Below are 15,144 nucleotides of genomic sequence, written 5' to 3' on the forward strand. Positions count from 1 at the left end.
AAAGTTCTCGGAATGACCTGAAACTCCACGGAAGTTATTTTTGGAAATAATAAAAAATACTGGCGAAAGAATCAAGGCCAGGGGCCCACACCCTTTCCACGAGGGTGGGGGGCACGCCCAGGCGCGCCCCCCTGGGCGCGCCCCCTGCCTCGTGGGCCCCTGGAGCTCCACCGACCTCAACTCCAACTCCATATATTCGTGTTCGGGGAGAAAAAATCAGAGAGAAAGATTCATCGTGTTTTACGATACGGAGCCGCCGCCAAGCCCTAAACTCTCTCGGGAGGGCTGATCTGGAGTCCGTTCAGGGCTCCAGAGAGGGGAATCCGTCGCCATCGTCATCATCAACCATCCCCCATCACCAATTTCATGATGCTCACCGTCGTGCGTGAGTAATTCCATCGTAGGCTTGCTGGACGGTGACGGGTTGGATGAGATTTATCATGTAATCGAGTTAGTTTTGTTAGGGTTTGATCCCTAGTATCCACTATGTTCTGAGATTGATGTTGCTATGACTTTGCTATGCTTAATGCTTGTCACTAGGGCCCGAGTGCCATGATTTCAGATCTGAACCTATTATGTTTTCATGAATATATGTGAGTTCTTGATCCTATCTTGCAAGTCTATAGTCACCTACTATGTGTTATGATCCGGCAACCCCGAAGTGACAATAATCGGGACCACTCCCGGTGATGACCATATTTTGAGGAGTTCATGTATTCACTATGTGTTAATGCTTTGGTCTGGTACTCTATTAAAAGGAGGCCTTAATATCCCTTAGTTTCCGCTAGGACCCCGCTGCCACGGGAGGGTAGGACAAAAGATGTCATGCAAGTTCTTTTCCATAAGCACGTATGACTATATTCGGAATACATGCCTACGTTACATTGATGAATTGGAGCTAGTTCTGTGTCACGCTATGTTATGACTGTTACATGATGAACCGCATCCGGCATAATTCTCCATCACCGATCCAATGCCTACGAGCTTTTCACATATTGTTCTTCGCTTATTTACTTTTCCGTTGCTACTGTTACAATCACTACAAAACCCAAAAATATTACTTTTGCTACCGTTACCATTACTTCCATACTACTTTGCTACTAAATACTTTGCTGCAGATACTAAGTTATCTAGGTGTGGTTGAATTGACAACTCAACTGCTAATACTTGAGAATATTCTTTGGCTCCCCTTGTGTCGAATCAATAAATTTGGGTTGAATACTCTACCCTCGAAAACTGTTGCGATCCCCTATACTTGTGGGTTATCAAGGACAAACCTCCTAGGTTTTAGGGTTAGGCTAGATTAGGTGAGGTTGGACTATAAATAGAGAAAGAAGGGAGATTTGGATCACCCGATCGAGATCGGATGGTCGATAAAGAATAGACTAGGGGAGTCCAACAACGAACCGAAGATATCTTAGGGATATTTGGGGATGATCCGAATCCCACGGTGATGACTGAGCGGGTCGGGTTCGGGTAAGTTTCGGACACGGGTGAGGGGTCGATGCACTGTGCAAAGAGGGGTTAGGCGGTCATGGTCAAGAGGGAAGCGAAAATCTGATTGGTCTGGAACGGTCAACGAAGGCAAAGCGGTTCGAGGAAAGGTGATGAAGGCAAAGGGAGAAACGGCAACGACGAACGAATGTAAGTTTTAAAACATGACGGCAACAGAGTGCCGATGCAATGCAAATGATGACATGATGAAATGCAACAAACAAACAAATAACACAGCTGGCACGCAAAACATGGAAGGCAACTGGAGCGTCGGTGTTGGGGCGTCACACAAGTAGCAGGCACCCATAGCGGATCTTGAACAATATGCGTGTGTCTGTGTGCCCCAAGAAGCATTGAGTGTTTCCACATGGGGATGGATGCACCACGAGTAATTTATTTTGCTTTTAGAGAAAAAATGTAAATTACAGTAATTTTGCTAGTGTATTAAAATGTAAAAAACATTGATGTATTTGTTGTCGCGGGGAAACTAGACATAATGTTGACATGTTTTGGTTGAACTTTCCAAAACTATTTTTTATTGGATCTACTATGTACGTCAAATGCTTCAGCTAAATATTTCTTTTGACACATGTTTCCATTTTATTATTTGCAATAAATTAGAAGCACCAAATACGTAGTAATTCATCTTAATCATATCAAGAGGTCCGTTGTTGTTGAATCAAGCCTTCCAATGGATGATCAGCTCACACTCTTAACAATTTTCAACCCTAACCCCTAACTGCTTTTGCGTTGTTTCCTCTATTGGCTTTGTCAACCCTTTCTCATGTTTTTTACCACTCCAACGAGGTTTTTACACTCCTTTCCATTTTCATTGTCATGCCATCTTCACTAGCAACTCATTCCGTCCCATTATCTCGTTACCGACTCTGCCTCGAACTCCATTGACAATCAGCATTGCAAGAAATCATTCGTGCTCAAGTGAAAAGGTCTAATCCCTTGAGGTACAATATGATGTCTTAACAATGGATCCATGATGGGAGCATCTCAATATGGTAAGCGTTATTAAAGTTTGTCACGGAGAATATGTGATGATGTGATAGAAAAAAATGTCGAGCGAGAACACTATTAACATGTGTGCAACTAAGACCCTGTTTGTTTGGGGTTTTGCTTCAGCTTTTCCACTTAAAAAGCCCCTATTAGGAGCTTTTGTGGGTTTTTTTTTTGTTAAAATGGAAAAGTTGGAAAGGCTGAAGTAAAAGCCCAAACAAACGAGGCCTTGCACAAGTCTTTCAAAAATATATTAAGAGTTGGACGCATCGGTAACTACAAGCTTTAAGCTACAAACATTTTTATAATGATTTGAGGATTGCTCACCACATCTGCCACTCGGTTTTCTATTCTCGCCAAAAAAACTTATTGATTATTGGGTGATGATATGGTTAATTTTGAAAACAAAGTACACACAAATTTCAATACTGGAAATGCTCTGAATAAGACGGGCATCGGCCCATCTAAGCTACCGGACCGGACCCAGCCACGAGCCTCGGTCGTTTTCTGCCGCAGCGACCCACCCCGGCTGCACCCCCGCAAACCCTCGTCGACTGTTCTCCGCCCGCCGATGAGGCGAACCACTTCGCCGCCGGCGTCTTGGCCCGCTGTCGGCGTTAGCTTCCGCCTCCTAAGGCAGCGCCGCCAGTGCCCGTGCTGACTGCAGCGCAGAAGGCGTTCTGCTCAAACCCGGCGCCCCCCTACCGAGGACGCTCCCCCAAACCCTCGCCGGCCGCTGTAACTTCTCTTTGCACCACATATCCCCTTCGTCCTCGTCTCCATCCATCTGCACTGAGAGTGAATTAGGGCAATGGAGTTCTCCGTCGAGGAGGAACCGAGGTTAGCACATGGCATTGCATGAGTGATTCCTTTGCCTTTATTCCCCATTTTGCTTATTTCATTTTGGCACAGGTCGGGCGCGCCCCTGGCACTCGGGCTCGGGGAGGACGCCATGGAGGCGGTAAGGAGAGCTTTCCCGGGTCAGGATTTTGCTATTGATGTGGTGAACCGAGCTTTCGGTTGGCGGAATCCGGAGGAGCGCAGCCAACAAGATTCCTCTGCCTGTGGTATCAGTGGAGCATGTACATCGGAAAAGCGTGTGGATTTGGAGCAGGTGGAGAACGCTGGGAAGAGCTGTGCGCAACAGGATCCCTCTGCCTCAGAAATGCAGTTGAGATCTCAGGAAGCGGAGCAAGCCGGTCAGCGCTGCGATGCCCCTCCCGCACCTGCAGACGTAGGCGCTGAAGCCGGTGGGCCTCCCGCACCTGCAGACGTAGGCGCTGAAGCCGGCGGGGGCTGGAACCGCAGGTATGCCAAGGTTGACCTTGAGGCCGCTGCACATTCCAAGTCCACTGGATATATTGTTCGTTGTTACTCGTTGTGGAACTAGTTGTGGAAGGTGTCTGTGTTCTGTATTCTTCGGTATTACTGTTTATGTTTGTAAGTAGCAAAGTTGATTGGTTGCCACAAACCATGATGCATATGAAACCAGGAATACTAGCGCATCCTATTTGTTCCGTTCTATCTGACGAATTGCTGCTCAACAAATATCAACAGGCCCACTTGGTTGCCCCCATCCCTAGTGGTTTGAATTATTTTTAGAAAATTCGACGATGCACACCGATGTAGGATTCTATGGCATTGCAATGAGAAAGTGCTTAATGCTGTATCAACATGCAACAAAGCCATAACTCTTGCTTCTTATTGGACTCAGGGTTAGGCGAGGCCGTATCCCAGATGAACGGGAACCAGATGCCCAGCGAGTAAGTGCGCTAGAGAAGGCATTGACTGGCTTCGCGGAGAGGCAGACTGATGTTGTTGTTAATCCAACAGTGGGGACCTGCTTTGATTCGATTACAGAGGCATATGATTTTTATAACCTCTATTCCTGGGAAATGGGGTTCGGTATAAGGTACGGCAAGAGCAGGCGGAATACAAAGGGAGGTAAATGCATGCAGGAAATTACTTGCGTTAATGCGGTAAGAATACGTGTATTTTACTAGTCATCAGTTCCTCAATTGCAGTTGGTCCCGAAACATTATGCAGTGATTATGTTGCTTTCAGGGTAAACCAAATATGGGCGGGAAATCGCGCAGGTGCGAGTGCACAGCACTAATTAGGCTACTCAGAACTGATGACAACGGATGGTATGTCACCCAGCATAGGAAAGTGCATAACCATGCTTTTTCCACTACATATGGAAACAAGGTTCATTGGCCATCTCATAAGCATCTAGATAAGTACACCAGGGATTTGGTTCGTCAGTTAAGGCACAATAATGTTAATTTAGGCGTGTATGATACGATTGCTTCTTTTTTTGGGCGAATGGAGAATGTCCCTTTCAATAAGCGTTCGATCAGGACACTGTGTGGGGAAGTTATCCGTGAGCAAGCTGATGACGATGCTAGGAAGACCATGGAGACAGCAGCTGCATCTGGAGAAAGACCAGAAAACCATACGGGGGAGGAGACGACATTCAACTGTATGGGCTTAGCCTCAACCACGGTTGGTTCCCCGAATATGCCGGTTGATCCCCTGAGGTACCCTGAGCAGGACGATACACACAGCAATGCTGAGGCAGGCAGGCTGGCTGATCTGTTGTTAGCTTTTGGGGATTGTCACCTGGTGCTTAAAAGCTGCACCTATGATGATCTCATCAACTCCAACGGTACCATGTCGGGTCTGGAAGAGGCAGTGAAGGCTGTTACACCCCATCTTCAGCAGGGCATTTTTGGTGACCTGTGGTCCAGGGCCCACAATTCTGGAGGCGTCGTGTCAGCTCAGGTGCTGACCATCAAGGATCTGTTCAGATTCACGCGTTGGCTGACAACCACCACGGGCCAGCATAATCTGCGGTGCGTCCAGCAGCGTGCCAAGCTGGTCAATTCTGGGAAGGCTGTCTTAGAGCCCGAGCAGATAGCCCTCCTCCACCTTTATCAGGCTGAGAATGATGAATATTCAGTTAAGATGAACAAGCTCCAGGGAGAAAGGGATGCGAAAATTGCCCACTATATGGCGAAAATTGATGAGGCCCGCAAGTCCTTCGAGGTCAGCATTCAAGCTGCAAAGCAGCACTACCCTGTGTCCGCCTCCTATGTCGCTCTGGATAGCAATGAACTCCGCGGGCAGTGCTGGACCATGTATCTCGCCCAATGTCGGAAGGAGGCGAAGGATCTGAACGCGAAGGCCTCAAACATCGTCGAGAAGTATGGGCCAGAGGTCATACAGCGTCACCTATTTGAATTTTGCAGCCAAGAGACAAACCGTCAGGCCCTCCTCAAGTATGCCCAGACCAAGGTCAATAAACTGAAAGAGGCAGGAGATGCTCGTGAAGATACTCTTCATGACTACATGACGCTCCTCGATATTGAAAAGGCTTATGCACTACTCGCTGCTGAAGAGCAAATAGCCAATGGCCCAGACACTTGTGGGGGCAATGAGGATGCGGATCACGGTAATAGAAACAATACCATTGCAAGATGTGAGGCTGCTGAGGGTGCTCGAGGTGATGGACAAGATGGGGGTGAAGGTGCGTCCGAAGGCCCTCCGCGGCAAAAGCGTCAAAGGAACGACCAAGACTATGTTTGGTGGTGACTCTTATAGCAGGTGGTTCACATTTATCGTAAGAGGATTGCGTGCATGATATGTTTCCATATCTTGCAAGTCCAAGGTGGGATATGAGGTTCAAATTAGGTTGCAGGAGGATTCATGGGTTCTTAATATACCTTGCTGTGAGGTATATTAAAATTTGTACAATGGTTGCACTACCATAAACATCATGTTGTGGAAGCTGTCGAAAGGCTGGTGTGGTGTAAGCTATTGTTCAGTTGATGTCTTCCCAGGTTTCCCTTTTCTAATACTGACAGGCTTGGACGCTGACCAAATCAGGGAAATACATTGTTACCTCTTTATATAGCTGTCTGATTCATCATAAGTTCATAACATAAATTTTTCTGTAGAGAGTTAAAAGTTTCTGCAAGAGTTAAATTTCTTGGCAAGATGCTCCAACGATTTGCATTTCATCGTTATCTTTTTGGGATTGAATTTGTGAGGTAGTTAGTGATCTCTCTTTTGTACACAAAATGAAGCTGGGGACCGTTTCGAAAAAATGAAGCTGGGGAGATCCGTGGAGAATGCTTACAAAATGTACCAAAACAGTGTAAAGATATACTCCCCCATTCCAGAATGTAGTGCATATTAGGTTTAAAAAAAATCAAACTTATCTATGTTTGACCAAGTTTATAAAAATTATTAGCATCCAAAATCCAGAGATTAACGACCAACTTGAAACTGAGACAAGAGTTGTCCGGGCGACCTTTACTCCCGCAAGATTTAAGAGAATCCTAAGCGAGAAAAAGCAGAGCCTATAAGCGTCAAATGATTGAGTATCACCGAGAATTTGATTGAATGCTAACTTAGACTTGTTACTCTTGAGGATTATGCATCCTCGTAATGGTTAGGAGTCGTTCAAAGATAATCCAACGTAAGGATTAGTCGATGAACAAATTTGTAATGGTCCGGAGATCACCACAAGATCTAATGAGTGATGGAGCGAGTTTCGATGAACTTAGCACAAAAAGAACAAGGCGAGCTGTGGCTTAGGCTCTCCAACCCAGATGTAGCTCGGGCACTGGCGTAGCCAGGATCGAGCCGGGCCTCTGGCAAGCTCCAGGCTGAACACGCGCTACAGTGCTAAACACTGTCGAAATTGCTAGTCAACAAAGATATGACCCGAGCCAGGACGCGGCCTTGCTGCTGGGGTCTGGTCTATGCCACTGGGGTAAACACATCGTTGTGTCGCCGTCGAGCGATGGGTTCTATTTCACTGCGCCGCTTTATTTTCTGTAATTCGTCTTTGTTTTGAAGAACTTTCCTGTCCTACTTTTATTTGTGAATGTTGCAAAGACGTTATTTAGTACTCCCTCCGTTCCATAATGTAGTGCCTATAAATTTTTGAAAAAATCAAACCTTGCAAACTTTGACCAAGTTTACAGAGAAAAATATTTACATTTAGAATGCCAAACATATATTATTAGATTCATCGTAAGATGTATTTTCATATTTTATATATTGACATTGTATACATAGATAGTTTTCTCTATAAACTTGGTCAAAGTTTGTAAAGTTTGAATTTATAAAAAATCTATAGGCACTACATTATGGAACGGAGGGAGTATTCCCTCTGTAAAGAAATATGAAAGCGTTTAGATCACTAAAGCATATCATCGCACCGCTTTATTTTCTGTAATTCGCCTTTGTTTTGAAGAACTTCCCCGTCCTACTTTTGTTTGTGAATGTTGCAAAGACTTTATTTGGTATTCCCTCTGTAAAGAAATATAAAAACATTCCTATATTTCTTTACGGAGGGGGTATTTTATATCCCGCTGCTTTGCTTCATGTTTAGCTTCGTACTCAGTCTCTCTTCTCTAAAGTGTACATCTGTTTGTATGTTAAAACTTATTCTAGCTCTACTGCTGCATAGTTTTTCTGTTATCTACTGTACTTCTGTTGTTAACTTACTAGTTTTGCTATGCATGCTTCTAAGTTATCTACTCTGAAGTTATTCCGTTTACTCTGTTTTTCTTTGAATAATTGTTCTGTTTTGAAGAAAATATCAAAATCCTTATTCACTCCCCTATGATCGATAACTTTGATCAGTGTCCACCTACCCGACCGCGCCCACCCTCCACCCGTATGTCTGGCACCGATGTCCTGCTTGCCACCTTCCCCAAGCCCGGTACCACCTGGCATGTCGAGGCCAGGGCAGGTTCTCCTCCTGGACTACGACGAGCTCACCGCCGGAGCCTGGCAGGACTAGAGGTGAAACCGGTTTAGGAAGACCGACATGACCGAGACGTCAGTGTTGATGGCAAGGAGGAGCAATAAGGTCCCTGAGAACAACTTCTGAGGATATAGATTGGTGGACATTGACAGATCAGAATTACTCTCTCCATTTCTAAATATTTGTCTTTCTAGATATTTCAACAAGTAACTATATACGGAGCAAAATAAGTGAATCTACATTCTAAAAATATGTCTAAATACATCCGTATATGGTAGTCCATTTGAAATCTCTAAAAAGACAAATATTCGGGAACGGAGGAAGTAGTTGATTCATGATGTCAAATGCTATATCAATAGAGATATGGATGGCACCTGAAAAAGGGGGATATGGATGAAATAGTGCACTTGCACAACATTTCTACAAATAATGTACTCTGGTGATCACTCTTGCAAACGTGAGGGGAAATAACAGAAACGTTATAATAGTATATGAACATCAGCTACATGTCGTATCTTCAGCAGTGTCAATAGCTTTCAATTTAGCCGCAGGGAGTGAGCTTCTTGTTGCCTGCACCGCGTGGGTTTTCATCCTTCCAGTCATCAAATGCCCTTGCTTTCTCCTCTTCTGCGTCCTCGTCGTCCTGCGCCAAACTAGTGTCATCCTTGTGCCAAGAGGAGCTTGCCTCTTGAATCATCTTGGCAGTTCTTTCTTGCCATTGCTCCATCATTTTCATTTCAGCTAAGCCGGCCTGTTCGATGCTCATTGTCGGCATCCTGTGGTTTCATACAGTCAAAGAGGCAACATAAAATAAAATTTCAACCTGAGAATAATCTCATAGTATAATTTGCAAATGATTCTGCATACTGTCATGACCACACAATGCAAGACGACTTCAAGGGACAAGATACACAATTGGCCTAGCGTTCCAGGGAAACTGTCTAGTGGTTTCTACCTAACAAGTACTCCCTTCGTCCGAAAATATTTGTCGAGAAACGGATGTGTCTAGACGTATTTTAGTTCTAGATACATCCATCCTCCGACAAGTATTTCCGGACGGAAGGAGTATAAAATAGCCATGTCTCTTTATTTGGACCCTTTTTGCATAAACTACGGCCTCATCTGAGGTACCCCTTCAACCCATTATCTCAATTAATTAGTGTCCTTCACCGAAGGAGATTTTGCTAATTTCTCTCAATTCGTTTGTACTTTACCAAAACAGTGAAGTGGACAAGCAAGCATGACAGAATAACAAACCTACAGTACTAATTAATTACTACCTCTGTAACCAAGTATAAGACGTTTTTGCAGTTCATGCACTACCAGTTGCGACAAGTAGCAATCATTTCACGTTCTGCCATGGTCACCAGACAGCATAAAACATAAACAAAAGCAATGAAGTGTCGAGGCATGTGACAATATACTGAAGCATACCTGAAACTAGGCTGAAAAACTTGTGCTGCCATTCTTTCCCTCTCACTGGTGAGTCCCCCACCAACAAGACTTGCAGGTCCAAATATCAGGGGTTGGTGTTTGTGGTCATGAGCTTGTGAAACACTTGCTCTGCCTTCAATGACATCTTGAGCAAAAGTTGCACAAGTGATTGGAGCAGCTGGTTTGGAATATGGTGCACGGCTGGCAGCATTCTGGTGCCATGCTTCAGCCTTTTGCCTGCGCTCATCTAGCATTTCTCGAGCAAATGCATTTCCATCCTAAACACCGCAAACACACAATTTTGCAATTAATGAAGGAAAACTCCATGTACATGAAGAGATTACTCAAGGGACCCACAAATAATTTTAAAAAAACTCACCGCCTATCCTTAGACATCACAGAAGACACAACTGTACTTAACAGAGAAAACCTCCATGTACCCCTCCGTTTCTTTTTAGTTCGCATATAACGGAGGGGGTACATGGAGGTTTTCTCCTAAACACCGTGAAGTAAAAAGAAACGGAGGGAGTACATGAAGATATTACCCAAAACAGACATGCAACACAGGGGGGGGGGGGGGCAAAAATTCAGAAACAAACTGTTTAACACATGATAAATACAAATTCAGAAACAAAAATATTTCCAATTGTACATAAAAATTAACTTTGGGCCGCATATTCAAGAAATGGTATGTAGAAGAATGTCAACCACAATTTTTGTAGATGTTATCCAATATGTAAAGGAATAAAACATTGTTTTATAAAAACCACTGAAAGAATCAGTCAAAGATCCTCTCTTATCAAACGCCAGTTGTTTCAACAAGTTTTACCTTTTCTTTTCTTTCTTTTACAGCCAGAAGCATCTCTTCTTCCTTCTTTAACATGTCAACGAGATCAAAAGCCTACAAAGGGAAATATAAGTATATACATTCGAAAATCAAATAATATTCTGAAAGACAGCATGTCAACTTAGAAAATAGAAAAGAGCACAAACTGACCTTGCAGAGAGCCAAGGAGATAGTAGCAAGCCAAGCCTGAATGAAAGAAAAAAAAATGATACCATAAGTTTTGACAGATTACAGAACCAAGGTACCAGATTACATACTAACAGTATAAGCTTGGGAACAAACATAGACAAATCACAAAAAAGCTCGCATCGACATGCACAAAAAGGAAAGTGCGGCACCAGATAATTGGAATCTTTGGCACAAAAATCAGGTAAACAAAATATTTTCACATAACATCAACCAGGCTGCAAATGTATTTCGCTTTGGATCAGTACAAGGATTGAGTGATGAAACTCAGGAATGTATACACAGTAACACGCTAGAATTCGATGTAAGGGCTTAAGGGGCTCAACCAGCGAGCGCACAACGATATATAAATATGTAACCAGAGTACCGACCAGATATGCTTCTTTGAACAGTTATCTAGACTTTGTCTATTCACCTTGCATGAGAATCGCTCAATGACTCATATAAAAGGGCTACTATGGGGAACAGGTGAACTTCAGAGGGACTTCCTCTGCCAGTCATCCAGTGTCTACAAGCAGGATTCACCCAGACAGATCATGATGGTGGTGTGAATCAGAACAAAATTGCAAAATAAACTGATATTATCTACGAAGATTAGCTAAACCTAGTATTTTGTGCCAAACAAATCTAGTGTGTGCAGTCTGCAATCTATTCAAAGATTAATGCACTTATGTGAAAATGAGAGAAACTAAATAGCATAAAAACAACAGAGAGGATTAAAATTAGAAGACCTGATAGTGTGCGAAATTTTAGGTCAGGCACTAAAGAATAAAATTAGTATGGTCTTGTTATGTGCTACAAAATTCTGATCGCCCCCTAGAAGGTTTTCAAGAACCTAGCTGGACACATCAAAATCCAGACAATCAGTATAACTTGGTAAATCAAATTATTTCCTGTCGAACTGAACAGAGCCTTATAAACTAATTAGTACATGAAAGATACTTCCAGATTTTGGAATATTTTTAAGGATATCTTACAGCTTTAGTATATATGCTGGCATTCCAGTTTAGCAAACAGTGTTTGATTCGAAAATTATTAGCAGGCCATGCAAAAATGCTAGCTACTCTCTCCATTCCTAAATATAAGCCTTTTTAGAGATTCCAATAGGACTACATACGGAGCAAAATGAGTGAATCCACACTCTAAAGTAAGTCTATATACATCCGTATGTGGTCCGTATTGGAATCTCTAAAAAGGCTTATATTTAGAAACGGAGGGAGTAGATGTCTGATGCTAACCTCCCTTTCTTCCTCTCCATCAGCCTCCAAATCATCTTCTTCCCCGGCTTCAATAGGTGCTGATAAAGCCGTTGCTCTCAATGAACGCCCGCGCCTTTCCTTTCTCTCTTTGATCTCTTGGAGCTTCGTTTCTGCAGCCTTTTGCCGCTTGAACCTGGCAACCTAAGCTCGAGAATTAAGGCAACAGAGTAACTTACATGAAATTAACGAACTTAGATAGAGATATAAGTATCCCAAAGTTTGAAGGCTTAGCATGATGGTCGCATCCCAGATTATCATGATTCTCTTACCGAAAAAGGCTTTCGCCCCGCTTTATAAATAAAGCAAACCACCGAGCACAAAGTCAACAAGTTACACACAAACACAACGCCACCGCAGGCAAGGTCCAACAAACACGCACACGAACACTACCCAAGGCTCATGATTCTCTTGTAAAATGGAAATTATTCAGTGAATCCTAAAGATTTTAGGGTGCAGAGGTAAACCTTTTGTGCTCTTCGGTTTGCCCCTGTTTCAGACTGCCCCTGCCTATATAACTGAAGCTCGTCCTCTGGAATAAGCTCCAATGCTTCACATACAGAAATGAACTCCTGTAGACACCAGCAAGGATGATTAGCACATGGTAAATGGGTAATCTAACGATCTGACACCACACAAGGAGGCACGCATGATAAGTGCTCGACAAATCAAGCACAAGTAACGTGACGACCTAACCTTCAAATGGTCCTGCGATGCCTTGAGGACCGGAATCCGGTCCTCCTGCTCCACTTGCTCAGTCATTTCCCCAAGGTAGTACGGCACCTGAAGAAACCAAACACCCTAATCACAGGTCGGACCAGGACCAGCTATAAAACGGAGAGGAAACTCCTCAGATGTGGCGTGAGAGGGAGAGGAGGGGGACGGTGGCCATACGAGCAGGTACTTGAGATTGGCGGTGGAGACGTCTTCCTTGGTCTCGTTGGAGGAGAAGAGGCCGAGCTTGCTGACCATGTCGTCGCAGCGCCGCAGCAGGTCGACCCCCTTCCGGATCCCTTCCTGCCCAAGCAAAACCGATCATGTGAGGAGGAATCGCGCAAACCAACCAAGGGCCGGTGATCCGGAGGAAGGAGCTAAGGGAACCTGGTCGATGGAGGAGCTGGAGGCGAGCGAGTGGAGGTGGGATGCCCTGTCGAAGAGGGCGGGGAGCGGGAGATCGGCGTCGTCCTCCGCCGCGTGGACGCGCAGCTGCGTCTCCATCCTGTTGCTGACGTCCTCCATCTCCCCCATTTTCCAGCGGGCGCCTCGACACGGCAAGAGCGAGGGCAGAGGAGGTGGGGGGAGATCGCCGGGTAAAACCCTAAGGAGGGGCAGCAGGGCAGAGTCGCCGGGAGGGAGAGGGGCGGAAGAAGACGATGGTGGAATGGAAGTGTCGGGTTTGGTCTGGCCTGGCCTGGCCTGGCCGGCCAGGGGAAGACATGTGGCTCGGGGTGGCCAATCTGGCGAGTAGAACCGGGGATGAATGTTCGAGAGAATTACATGTTCGAGGGAAGCAAATGTTTCTTTTTTCGTATACTTTAAGAATTATAAACCCCTTTGTATTAAACAAGGAAAATGATTCAAATCACCTGACTGATAACGACACGTGCTTCCGCCGGTCCCGGGGCCGTCAGATCGAATTTTAATCAGATCGACCGGGAGTAACGTATTACCTAGAATAAACTTTGCAACTGAGTCGTTGTTGCCATCCCCAACCGTAACGAGTGATGTTGCTGAATCTGGATCTGAATCCTCTCGTGAGCAGTTGCGTCCCGTGCTCTCCCGAGCTCGCCGTGAAGCCAACGCCGTCATGTGCTGCTTCGACGCCGCCGCCGCTGCTCGCCGCCGGCAGCACGCCGACAAGGTCGACTCTCCCCGTCTCCGGGGGTCCGCTCGCGACCAGTGGCCATGGCCGCTCGAGCGCGGACATCGGAGCTCCGCTTCGGCGGTCGCCGTCCAACTATGATGCTCCGACCCCATGCTGCATTGCCTCCAACACCACCATCTCCCCTTCCCCAACCAGACTGAGCTCCTGCTCGAGGCCATGACCGCAAGCAATGTGATGCGGGGACTTTCCACAACAAGACATTTGTTGCAAGCAAAAAAGATTTGCAACAAGGGGTCATTTACAAAAATATATTCTGTAACACAATCTTCGTTACAAATATTGTTGCAATAAGACTAGTGTTGCAGAAGGGTTCTCGCAACACGACTTATGTTGCAAAAGTGACGATGACGCTTGACAGGATGATTGCGTTAGATTGGACGCCTCGTAGACCGGCGGATTTTTTGGAAAGATCCGTCGGCCGACGCGTAACACGGCTCAACAAACAAGGTTTAAAAGAGGCACCCTTCTTAAGTAGCAAACCAAATATGCCATTCTTAACGACTCAGTCGGTGTGGTGATGCCGATTCATCTGCCACCAATGGTCCAATTTGATACCAACGGTTGTGATTGAGATTGAGAATCTATCTATTTTGCAAAATGCCCCTGGAATCTATCATGAGTTGTTAAAACTATAAGCCTCCTTTGGTTCATAGAATAAAAATAGTGTAGGAATAGAAAAATTATAGTAAGTGAGATAATACACATATCGATTGTCATTATTTGATGCATAGGACATGAATATTTTCATTGAGTCGGCTAATGCTTTTTCCTTTGAAATGTAAATAATTGATTCTTATCCTACATAGGAATAGAGATCCATTTCTACAAACCAACGGTCTCCAAAGGATTTTTTTTTTCTTAAAATTCTATCCTTTAGAATTCCTACAATATTCCTATGAACCAAAGGAGGTCATATAGTATTTAATCTTGGAAATATAAAGTATGTATGTCACTTTCATCCCTGGGAATGTGTAAGGCCTCCTTTGGTTTGTAGGATATCTAGAAATTCCTTTAAAGCCCTTTGGCTTGTAGGAATAGATTCACATTCATATTGAAGGAAACAAATATTAGCATAGACTTAATAAAAAAAATTATCATATACATCAAATAACTTCTCTTTTCCCTATAGGAATTGAGATATGTCATCTTATTTCCTATGATTTTTCTATTTCTATGATTTTCCTGCCATATGAACCAAAGGAGGTCTAAGTTTCTTGCTAGCTATTTCTATTCTCGGAACTTTTCAAGTTTC

General features: G+C 44.4%; 2 protein-coding genes across 2 annotated transcripts; one reads left to right on the plus strand and one right to left on the minus strand.

Annotated features, from left to right (window-relative positions):
* The first annotated feature begins 2,982 nt into the window (after positions 1-2,982).
* Positions 2,983-6,415, plus strand: LOC123120329 (uncharacterized). Its single transcript, XM_044540299.1, has 4 exons — positions 2,983-3,342; positions 3,415-3,810; positions 4,217-4,481; positions 4,567-6,415. Exons 1-4 carry the CDS (start codon positions 3,314-3,316, stop codon positions 6,094-6,096), a joined length of 2,220 nt encoding a protein of 739 aa, XP_044396234.1. The 5' UTR covers positions 2,983-3,313; the 3' UTR covers positions 6,097-6,415.
* Positions 6,416-8,589: 2,174 nt separating this feature from the next.
* On the minus strand, positions 8,590-13,425 carry LOC123120330 (PP2A regulatory subunit TAP46). The gene is made up of 9 exons (XM_044540300.1): positions 13,109-13,425; positions 12,902-13,024; positions 12,704-12,790; positions 12,475-12,579; positions 11,990-12,151; positions 10,716-10,751; positions 10,548-10,619; positions 9,719-9,996; positions 8,590-9,060 (listed from the first exon to the last, which is right to left on the minus strand). The coding sequence occupies exons 1-9, from the start codon at positions 13,253-13,255 to the stop codon at positions 8,826-8,828; spliced, it is 1,245 nt and encodes a 414-aa protein (XP_044396235.1). The 5' UTR covers positions 13,256-13,425; the 3' UTR covers positions 8,590-8,825.
* Positions 13,426-15,144: the final 1,719 nt, after the last annotated feature.

This window comes from Triticum aestivum, chromosome 5D (assembly GCF_018294505.1).
Source record: "Triticum aestivum cultivar Chinese Spring chromosome 5D, IWGSC CS RefSeq v2.1, whole genome shotgun sequence".
Lineage (NCBI taxonomy): Eukaryota > Viridiplantae > Streptophyta > Magnoliopsida > Poales > Poaceae > Triticum > Triticum aestivum.